The 12,105-nt window shown below is 40.3% G+C and overlaps 1 protein-coding gene across 5 annotated transcripts in view; it reads right to left on the reverse strand.

Annotated features, from left to right (window-relative positions):
- SHROOM2 (shroom family member 2) overlaps positions 1 to 12,105 on the reverse strand; it is a 228,770-nt gene that overhangs the window by 43,005 nt on the left and 173,660 nt on the right. For all 5 annotated transcript variants that reach the window (XM_090063968.1, XM_090063987.1, XM_090063961.1 and 2 more), the window contains exon 5: positions 10,757 to 10,857. In XM_090063968.1, coding sequence (XP_089920094.1) covers positions 10,757 to 10,857 — 101 coding nt within the window. The remainder of the gene's footprint in view (positions 1 to 10,756; positions 10,858 to 12,105) is intronic.

The following is a 12,105-nucleotide window of genomic DNA, read 5'->3' on the forward strand; positions in this document are numbered from 1 at the left end:
GGGTGCCACAATTACACTAAGGTGATTTAGGCCAAACTGGTTTAAGGAACTTTTGTCACAGTTCCTTTCCTGCTGGTGGCAGACTGTGGGTATCTGGTGCCCAAGGGCTAATGCTTGCATTTCCATCCCTGCCCCGGGGACGATCTGAGTAGGGTGTAGGGCCACCTCTCCTGTCCCATGGCACTTTCATGGGGAAATTAACATCACAGCACACCACACATGGAGGGAGGGGTGATGGTCAGAATTTCCAACCAGAACAAGTAAGGAAACCTACAACCAACCAGGTGCATTGGTGGGCCCCACACCAAATGTGGGAGGCACTGAGGCCTCTCTGCCTGGCTCTGAATGACCTGGCCAATGCCCTGCCCTGGCAGTACCCAGGGGCCATAGCCCCCACCTGCCTCCCCTCCCTTGTCAGTCCACCAGTGCCTCCTGCTTTAAGTTAAAACTCTCAGTCTCCCAGCATCCTAGGATACTTTGCAGACCTGGATAGCTGTTCTGTCTGCTCCAGCAGAGCAGGGTTGGCCCTGCCCCTCTGCCCCCAAGAAGGGGTAGGGGTGGGAAACCCTGCTCAGCACTGCAGCAGCCCCTCCCAGACTTTTCCCTATTCAGGGATCAAGGGGCACGACCAGACCTCAGCCAACACACTAAGCCGGAAGGGAGGAAGGAGGGATTTAACCCCCTTCCTCCCCTGTCTTAATGGCAAGGGACCCAAGCCTTCCCCCACCCCTTGCCTGGTTTAAACCCCACTCCCTCACCCCACCTTTGCCTCAGCAGGCCTGGGGCCTCATGGCCCCTGTTCTCTTCGCTTGAGCTGTGCCCCTGCCAGGGAGACCCCAGCTGGGGTCTTGTGTTGGCAAGAGAGGGGAGGGAGGGGAGATTAAACTCCTGCCTCCCTCTCCCCTCATTCAACTCAAGTTGCTGGCCCAGGGGTGGCATCTGGCCACACCCCTGTCCCCATGGCTTGAGCGTCGAGCGGGGGGAAGCCTGGCAGTGGCTTATGTTCCCCTGCAAGGAAGATCCTGGCTGCCCTTGGGAGAGGGGAAGGAGGGGGTTTTAAACTTTCCTCCCCCCCGCCTCCTTTGCCTCAGGCTGCTGACCTGGGGCTGACATCTGGACATGCCCCTGCCCCAGCTACTTGAGCAGGGTGGAAAAGCCTGGCAGGGGCTGCTGCGCCCCTGTCAGGCAAACCTCCACTGGGGTCCTATGCCAGTGCGTGAGAGGAATTTTAAACCACCCCTATCCTTCCTCCTTTCACCTTAGTGTGCAAGCCAGGGGCCAGCGTCCGGCCATGTCCTCTGCTCCCACCAATCAAGTGGTAACCAGGGAAAAGCCTGGCATTGGCTGCTTCCCCCTTCTACGCATACCCCAGCTGGGGACTGTGGAGGCTAGAGTAGGGGTTTAAATCCTGCCCTAATCATAATCAGTGGCTTTGCAAGATGTGTTCCGAGTTACAATGATCCCTTGGAACAAACAGAAATTCACTGCTGGCTCCAGGAGGGAAGGGAACCCAGCTGCTGGCTGTGAACCTGCAGTCAGTTTCCCGTAACAACAGCCCTTCCTTTCTCCCAGCCTGTCCATATTTAAAAATGGGAGTGGGGAAAAGGAAGAAGGAGCTTGTTCTAGGGGTTCCTTAGCTGGCCTCAGATGTTGGCTTAATTGAAGCATGTAACGAGGGGTCAGAATTGACCCAACCTCCCATTTTTAAGTGGTCTGAAACTGTGCACTTGTGTTTGGTCATGGCTATAAGCCATTTTCTGTAGCCAAATCAGGTGAAAATGGTCACTTCTGTCTGTGCCCTATATAAATTATTTGTGGCTATTTTCAATTCTTTCTGTACACTTTCTTATAACACTTTGTTGTAGTAACTTCGGGTCTTTTTACACATGCTCTGGGGGTGGAGGAGGGTGGGGATGAGATGGTTTAATCAAAATGGCTACGAGAACCACTCTACTTAAAGCACCCATACAGCCTCGTGTATCAGCATCCCCACATTTCAAAATGGTGGTGGGGCATGCTTATCTAAAGCTCATCAAATAAGCTTTAGTTAAAGGGCCTCTGCTGCCATTTTGAACCACAGGGACACTGATACATGAGACTCAAAGACTGGTTGGAGCAAGCTAATTAGCATGCTCCAGCAGATTCAATTAATCAAGTCTGCTCCAGCACTTGTACAGGCACCCATAAAGCCTACCCGTAATGCATGAAGTTATGTAATTAACACCTCTCATGTGTAGTTTTCTCTCATTTTCTTTCCAGGAAGAAAATTCCATGTGCAAAGCAGCATTTTACTTAGGATGTTTCTTTTTTTTTTTTAATGTACCCACAATGATCTATGTCTCTATGATGCCAAATACTTTGCTTGCTTGCTCACTTCTTCCAGTTACTTTCCACAGAAACAGCTTTAGAACAGTCCCATAACCTCTCCCAGCTTTTTAGTATTGGAGTAGCATAAGCCATTAGAAAGTTGCATTGTAGGAAGCAGCAGGTCCTTTGTTGGGCATTACACTCCTCTTTTTAGACTGTCTGTACTGTGCAGCTTTATATACCCTAGCTGGCAAGGTACATAAAATTGAGACTGGAGGCACAAATAGCAATCAAGAAAAAAAAGCATATTCATCCTGTACAATATTTAATGGATAATGAGGAGGAACTGGAGGCCAGGAGACAAAAAGGACTTCCCCACCAAGCCCGGAGACAGGGATTGTGTGCGTGTCATGGAGAGGTAGAAATTGGACTGTAGTCAGCAGAAGTCATGGTTAACTTACAACAATCTACTACAAACCAAATGCTTTGGAGGTAGTCCAGCATCCCTTCAAATCAGATACAGTAGCTACTAGCAACTCATAGCAGAACTTTAAAACAATTGATGGGAGAAGTTCCTGAGAGGTACTTCATGTCGTCTGTCTGTTCACTCCTAGGAGAAATATCGCTGGAGGAGGATGTGGGAAGTAGAAGATGAATATGACTAGACTGCTAGGGTTGGGAGGACAATCTGTCTGGGTTCGGAGAAGTACACTGCTACAACAAGTAGACAAAGAAGAAGCAAATATCTGTTTGTATGGTGGGGAAACAGAGGGAAACAGTGGTAGGAAGAGTCATTCTGGGCTTTCTTGAATTAGTGAAATCAGATGCTATTTAGTTATGTTCAAAACTATGAACAGAATCTAAGATGAGAATGCAGGAAAGCGTACCTAGAACAGTGATTGTCAACATTTTTAGGCTCAAGGTGCCCCTCAAAAATGCCAGCTCTTAGTTTTTATTTATTTTTTGATTAGGGAAAATACATTTGTTTATCATAAAGGAAGACCACAATTGATCAGATTTTTTTTAACATTATGGATTCTTATTTGAAATCTCTGGGTTTATCTTGTGAATCATGTTTGCACACTTAACAGTGCTGCCGTTGTTGGCATCTTGCGGCACCCATGAAAAGGTATCAAGAATCACTGATCTAGAAATTTACTACAGGATTTCGATTCTGTTAGCCCAAACATGACTGCAAAGTTTAGTTACATCTGAAGAATGAGTTAGGGGTCCGGCAGATACTAATGTGGTTTAAGAACTGTTTCATTTATTTAGTTCTGACATTAATATTTATTATAATAGTCCAGCCATTTTAACAAAGACGTGAAACTGTACCATGCTAGTGGGTGCCTTTACACAGGCGGGGAGGCTGCTTTGACATGCTGGAATTCTAACGCGTTGGAGCAGACTCCATTAATTGAGTTTGCTGGAGTACGGTAATTACCATACTCCAGTAGCCTCCTGCGTCTTATGCGCCAGCATCCCCATGCTTAAAAATGGTGGCAGGTGAACTACAGGTAGTTGAATGAGCTTTAGTTCAAGTGTTCCTGCTTCCATTTTTAAGTGCAGGGATGCTGATATATGAGATGCGGTGGTGCTTTAATTAGAACAGCTCTCAGAGCCACTCTAATTAAAGTGCTGTCCCCCTTCTACCACTGCAGCACATGTAAGAGTGCCCAGTGATTTCAGTTTTTCACTAACCTAATAGAAGACCACAGTTATTCAGCCAACTGAATCAGTTATCTAACTAAAAACACATATGGTGAAAGGTAGAAGACTGTCTGATCACTGTTGACTGTGGCACTTTTTATACTGAAGAAGGCTTATATATTGAATAATGCCTGTAGTTTACAGCAGTTCAAGTACAGGGAGAGCATTTGCGGGAGATATAAAACTGGGTAATACTGTTGCAGCTCTTTTCTTTGTTAGTACAAGTGCCTTATGTAGTCTCTTTCTGTAAGACAGGAACCACAGAAATCTTTCTAGCTTCAGATAAACTAGTTGCTTCTCAGCAAACTTAGACAGTGTGCTGGATCATATATTAGTCTATATATTATATCTGATTGGAAGCCATCACTGAGAAAACAGTGTCTGACAGATGCATTAACAATCTGTATCTTACTGATGCATTAACAATCTGTATCTTGATAAAGAAATGCTAATGTAAATACATAGGACTTCAGCAACTCACATTCTTTAAGACTTTGCTAATAGCTATGAGACTGTGCGAATAAGCATGTATCCCCTGCACTTCCTCCAGATGACAACTAAGAGCTACTACTCAACACCACAGTACTACTACTAGGAACAACTTCCAGCTGGTCACAATAAAATAAGGCATCTTTCCATGTAAAGGCAAACTTATAAACAGCAATACAGATATCTGCAGCATTCTTGGCTGTCTGACAAGCTCTCTTCCTATTAGTTTCCTTGCAAGTCTATACTCAACCATTTTTCTGTGATTATTTAATAATTCCTTCATAATATTTAACTATAATTAAACAAAAAGGCATTTATAGGAAGATAATAAACTTTCTCAGAGGAACTAGAGCTGTGTAAAGCAGAAACAGTTGTCACACCCCTGCATAGAAGTAGGAGAAAAAAATCTCCTCAAACTTTATAATTGGATTAATTACTTTACTTCCATTGCAGAATACATGCTGTTTGTTAATCCCTATATTCTGATCAAAGGGTCAAGAGGTATTTTTTCCTCGAAAGAGCTACTGTGCAAAGTGACAGGTTTTGGTATATAAGGTATGCAATTCGGAGATATTGTGTATCATAAAAAGTGAAGCAAGTTATTATGAGATGTTTGCCACCATCCTTTCCCCCCCTCTAAATATTATAAGGAAGGAAGACTCAGTAATCCCCTCTGCAAAAGCAATAAGAAAATGAGAAATTGTGACATCTCATCTGATACTGTATTGAATGATTATCACCAATGCTAGGTAAGCTTTACTGGCCAGGTATAGACATTACACTTTTACTGGTATAAGTGATCAGAAACTCACCTATACCCATAACAGAACAGCAATGTGGTGAAGAGACTGGTTTAAAATGGTGGAACCTGGTCTAGGATTTGCCCCCACACTGAAGGGTTAATGTGTGTTATGTTCACTACTGAACTACGCTGCTTACAGAAAACTGCAGAACTAAATTGCACCTTGGTCTTTTTTGAATGTTTGTATCTATTCGCTAAGGATAAATAAAGACATTTGGGGAGGTTAAATCAGGTTCAAAATGGCCACCCAATTTAAACTTTGCTTGTCCTGGAGCTGAACGTACACATACAGACCCTGTCTCAGTGACCGGCAATCAGTCTAAACCTGCAACTATACAGAAATTCCATGTACACAAACCAGTCTAAAAATTGCAGAACCTGATTCTATTGCAAACCTGAATCTATATAGCGTCAAACTTACTCAATTTAGGTCAAACTGGAGCATGGAACTTCTTTACACTTTCTCTGTGCAGCCCTGGGGCTGGGAAAACCTGGTTCCAGCCCTGGGGCTGCTCTTTTCACCCCTTTTCACCCTTGCACCCCCGCTTTTTTCACCCACATTCACTCCACTGTTTTTTGCCTGCCCCCAGGCTCGTTTCCCACCCTCCCCCACCAGCCAGCTCTCTCAACCTTCATCCCACAAGTCATTCGGAGTGCAGCTGCTTTGATCAGTGTTCACCACTGCTGGAAGCTGAGCAAGTAAGTCTCTGTTGAGGAAGGGCCAGGAGAGATGGGGGTTTAGGTTCACTGTGGGGGATGCCACCTCACTCACAGGTTGTGCCAGCCCCCACATGGGTCACGCCTGCTCCCCATCCCCCAGCAGCCCTCCATTCTGACTTATCTGATATTGGGATGCCATTTTGAATCATTTTCACCTTCCCTCAATGCCCCCAAAATGTCTGTACTTAGCCTTTATATCACAGTCTCTGGCCTAGAAGAATAATATCCATAACTTGTAAAACAGTTCCAGTTTTATTACATATGATTTAAAAAAAAGATAGTTCCTTCTATTCATCAAGCACAACAATGATTATAAGTAGATACCTAAACACGTTTTTTTGCCAGATACACCAAGAAAGAAATTTAGTTTCAAGTATTCTTCGCATTTTCCATACACAAAGCTTCCTGTTATCTTAGTATATGCTACCACTGCAATTCTGACAGCATAATATACTGTATATACATCACACTCTAGAGAGAAAATTACAAAAATAAACAAAAATTGTGCAAACTCAGTGAGAACTACTCAAAAAATATCAGCAATATTTTAAAAGAAATTTCATTATGAAATAGCTATTCTTGTAGCAAATACTGTTCATTGTTGAAACCCGAGCTCAATGACAGACCAGAATTTCAAAATGCACCACTTCTTTTTCCTACTGTTCCCCCCCCCGTTTGTTTTTTGTTGTTGTTCTTCTAGTTCAATTATAGTGAGTACAAAACGGAATCAAGCTCAGAGCAATAATCAGGGAAACATAAAAACAGGTTTAAAGAGCAACAGCCTTGCACATTCCTAACTCACTTACTATAAAGACTGAAAATTATTACTTTCTACTTGTAAAAGATACCTCATTTTCCCATGTATCAATTTGTTGCATTGTCTGGTCAGTGGAAGTTTCTGGCTACTCCATACTTTGAAAAAGGCAAATCAGTGATCACTTATTCAGATGCCTAGTCTCCTATTTGGGAAAACTGATTTGGGGTCTTGCTCCTGTGTCTAAAAGGGCACTAGTCCCTTAGTTTGAGAATTATTTTTTATTCTGTGTGTTGTAGTATAGTAAAGTCTGTGGTGGTCATCTCTGTCAAACTGGATCTAAACAGTAATGTTCTGATCTAAGACTCCCATTGGCTTTGACTAGAACTGGGTCAGGCTATATGCAATACCTCTTAAATACCGAAAAATTACCCCTCTTTCAAACTATGATCTAATAACCACACCCTAATTTTCTGAACTATAGAGTTTCTGCTTTCAAAGCAAAGACAAACTGATGAAGAGATGCATGCAAAATATTATTACACTTTAAATAAAAATTAAATTTAAATAAAATTGTAGAGCTTTTAGTTTCTCTGAAATACGCATCATGAACTGAGCATAAATTGTACGGTGAAGCATGCTGACCTGTGCAGGGCACTACATAACCTATATTATACACATTCATATACCATAGTCCAAATTCTAGATCTGCACTGTTTAAATGTCTACAACACTCCTTAAATACCTAGTTGGTTATATCTTTTCAGAGGGTATGAGATTTCTAATGGAACATTATGTCACATGTATTTGTTCACATCATGCCGCAAAATCAGAAATAGATCATTTTAATAAATACAAACCCTGAATAATCTATGCATATTGCTACAAATCAAAGCTATTATTATTTTCTATTGCTCTCTGAATTTTGCCAAGTAGTTTCAATGGAAACCAGTATCCTTAAATAAATCTGCACATACTGCACATCTTCGCTTTGCAAAATCAACAACGTTGCTTCAAACATGTCTTTGTCCTGAAAGATGAGAACAGTTCTTGACTTTAAGCCACAGAACACAAACAACAGCATCCAGTGCATGCATGTGACAGTTGGCATGTTCAAATTTTATACCGGTAGGTCTTTCTGAATCGGAAGCTGTAATAATACCTAGAAAAGGCGTATTGCTCCCTTTTCATACAAACAGAGAACTAAGTGCTAAAATTCAGAAGCACACCGCCTGGCTTCAAACATTTTGCTGCTTTTATCATGTCAGAGACCAGGCAAGAGGAAGACTCATAAATATACCACCACTTCTGAAAGCACATATGATACATAATAAATCAGGTCAATACAGTATATAGATTCATTTAAAACAGGAATGTCAAAGATATGGCCTGTGGGCTGGATTCTGCACATGGACTCACACCATCTGGCACCCAGTGCTACCCATATCTCAAAGCAATATGCAGGCACTATGTGGGGCACACCGGATACCCCTGTGTGCAGCACCTGTGTGCAGCACCTGCTCCAGCTTGCCTCCTAGAACAACACAGCAGCCACCAAATGCAGCACAGCCCCAGAGAAGCTGCAGGCTACTCCAAGGCCATGCTACATGCTTCAGGGCCAGGCAGTACAGCTTGGGAGTGCCAATGGCAGCTCTAGGGCAATGTAGCCCAGTCCTGGAGATGACAGAACACGCTTTGGCTGCTTAAAAATGTGTGCTGGAATGTGGGGCTGGGATGGTCCATGGACCAGTCCAACACTATCTGTCTGGCCCTCAAGGCCAGATGCTTTTCGCACTCCTAATTTAAAACAACAAATAATTTATTACTTAAGAAGGCTTCCAATAGGAGGCCGCTATTTTTCTATTAGTTTATGCAACACAGAATATTTCAGTACTGATCCCTGTCCCTCCCCCCAATAAAAATTTACCAGATGTTCCGGTCACCCAAAATCTAAGCCATTTAAAGATTTAGTACTTGGTCCCATGTCTACTAAAGTGAATAATAAAGCTTTGTCTTTTACTTCAGTGACAAAGGATCAGGTCCATAACAAGTGAAATTTTTACAAGTAGAACATAAATTATTAAATAAGCCAATTAGCTACCTATTTTTCTATAGTTAATATGGTTAATATTAATGTTCTGTAATTTAGTAAGCATTAGCCAAAGCAGCAAAACATATTTGCAAAGTGCAAATCTGGGAAAAATACTAAATCAATTTCTTTAGATTGAACTCAACACAACACTGAATCATGCTAAATAAGTTTAATTCCCTTTTCTGTTAGGATTCAACTCCATTTAAAACAGGCATACAACACACGTGCATGTGCATGGTTTCAACATTACAGTCATTCATTATCATTAAGTGGCCATACGCAGCACAGGAATTAAGCGTCTAAATGAGGGGTATTTATATAAAACCCATACACATCCTTTGCATACTTTAAATAGCCTTGATATCAGACCAAAGACCATGAAACAAACCACTTCACAAAACTTTTTCCTGCAACATGGTGAAATGGCCAAATAATGTATTTGCAATGGCATGTGAAAACAGACTACAGCTTTAAAACAAAAGTATTACAGCTGCTGCCCAGTCATGTGATTTTCATAGATTCCACAGCTATAAAGCTGGGATTGTGCTGCACAGACACTGTTAAAATGTGGACGTAGGTGTATTATTCACATGCTTTTGTGACTATGATTAAAGTGATGCTAGATGGAAATCATTTCAGTTGCACAGAGATACTGCCTGCCTACACAGGCATATCTGCTCCAGGCTTCCTCTCCTACTTTCCCCTTTCTTCTCTTATAGCATACATGCTTGTTCATTTTGAAATCAACTGTATAATACAAAGAATCAGCTGTATAATAGCAAAGACTACACAGAATCTAAACAACATAGCAGATTATTTAAAACAGTAGAATGGTTAAGAAGAAAAATTTACAAGAATAAGCATTTAATAAATGCTTTAAATTAATTACTGAATATTTTAAGCATGATATATTCTAAGTATTATTGCAATAATTTGAATCCTTCAGAATGGGAGATCATTTCTGCCAATTACAGATTTCTTTTTTAAATACATACAATAAGGAAAACCAGTAGAAATGTTTTTAAAAATTCACTTTTATTCTTAACATGCAACCCCCCCCCCAAAAAAACCCCCAAAACAACAAACCTTCCTCCCCACCCACCAAAAAAAACCTCATTAGGCAAAGCCTGTTGATAAAAGTATGTGGTTAATCTAAATTTAACTACTAAGTGCATTTCAACAGATGTGGTTTCAATTATTATTATTTATTTGCTTTATTACAATACCATCCAGAAACTCCACATCAAAATTAGGGGACTTTGTCCTAGACAGACAAGGGTTGTAGTTACACTGTGTAAACACAAATGATCAATATTTGAAGAAGTTTAAAAGAAATGGTAGAGTTTCTCTCTTATTAATTCATTTAATAATTAAAAGTGGAATTGACTGATGAACAAATAGTATTTTTTCTGAATTATATTTAGTTCTTTGATGCTTAAAGACAGTCTGATTTATTGTAATACTGTGTTCCAGTTACATACAGTAGTCGCCAAGTGTAATGTTGAAACACTCCTTTGGGAAACCTCAGACATCTCCTTCTTGTTACAAGCAATTTAATTGATGAATAATATTAAAACTCAGTCTTTCCCTGCAGTCGGTTACTAGGAATTTGTTGACTCTAAAGAATAAGTAATAAATGAAGAACTAGAGTTTCTTCAGAAAGTCGATCCAATAGTCCTTTATAGAAATCTCAGCGGGAAGAGAACGAGGAAGAAAAGGCATTGCACAACCTTCTGTAAGATCAACATGGCATTCCTTCAACTGAGAGAGGTAGTTAGCCATTACTTCAACTTACATTTCGGGTTAGGCAAAAGCTCAGATCATTGTAGCCCTCATATGAAAAAGGTCAGATTTGGGAAGCCAGAAACAAAAACACACCTACCTTACAGTGCAGTTCTGTTCATCAGTGTTATTTCTAGAGGAAACACACTCCTCATCTTCCTTCAAATCCTCAGCTTGCCTCCTTATTTCAACTGAGACTTCCTGCCAAGGGTTTATAACAAGTAAGACACAAAGTCATCAAGTTTCAGTTTCCAAAAAGTCTATCATTATGGAACCTCTTATTTGTGGGTTTGCTCTGCTTGAATATACATGAAGTCAATAATATATCATGTTTTATGTTGTTTTGACTCCAAGTATTGTAGTATGCTATGTGACCTCTTATATATCACTACAAATCTCTCTAGGCTCAAGTTACCAATTTAGTTTACTGAAAACAAGAAAAACTTAAATGTTACATTTGTAAACCTTTGCAAGTTCCATCTGGCAAAAACAAATTAAGGCAAGACATTTACTGGAGACTTGTTAGTGTTTTAGCTTTTGGATGCCTGTGTATGTTTCACTTCAAAATTGCTGTAACTTCAGCCACACCCAAAGTGCAAAACTGTATTAGACACTTTGACCCCACAGGAAATAAAAGTGCGTTCTAGCACTAAAACCTTGAATCTTACATGCAAAGAACGTAAAAATGGCTTTGAAATAATATATCTTCTTTTGTCTGCAAATCCTAAATCAACATGCTATCAGATGGTACTTAAACAGGATTTTTTCTTGTAAAGCACTCATTTACACTATATTTCACTATACTGTTTAATGAAAGAGAAATATAAATGCATATTACAGAATCATCTGAATAATTCATTACTTCTGATTTTTTCAAAATAAAATCTCTACACGTAAAAAATATTTTTCTTGGAACTGACAGTTCAGTAGCTTATCTACACAGTTAACTCCATAGCTCAATCTATATAAAAAGAAGTTTTGTTAAACTTAAGATTTAAATAGTCCCTCACCTGAAGTATAATTCAGTTTGTACTAAAGAGCCGTATAATAAAAGCATGATTTTTGTCTCTATTGTAATGGTTTTACCGTAACTGGAATACAGGAAATGAGAGCAAGAAAAGGAGGAAGAGCAATATTATAAATCTCTTATGGTTTGATAATTCTTACATAGCCCAAGCAATTGTATTTGCAAAACCAGAAGTTTAAGTCAAGTCAATCCTATGTTATCTGCTGAATCCATTATATGCCTAGCAATCTTTCAGCAGCATAAACATGCCTTTAAAATATAGATCTCATGATAACTGGTTATTGTACTGATCTCACCTGCCACTTGTACCTTCTCCCTGTATTTTAAAGTTAAAAATTAACTGACTTCCTGCTTTTGGACTGAACGAACCTTTGACTTCTTTCAGGAGATTGATTGATTTTTTTTTTAATAAAGCAAACACA

This window comes from Crocodylus siamensis, chromosome 1, assembly GCF_052110815.1.
Source record: "Crocodylus siamensis isolate JL-2025a chromosome 1, ASM5211081v1, whole genome shotgun sequence".
In the NCBI taxonomy this organism is placed as follows: Eukaryota; Metazoa; Chordata; order Crocodylia; family Crocodylidae; genus Crocodylus; species Crocodylus siamensis.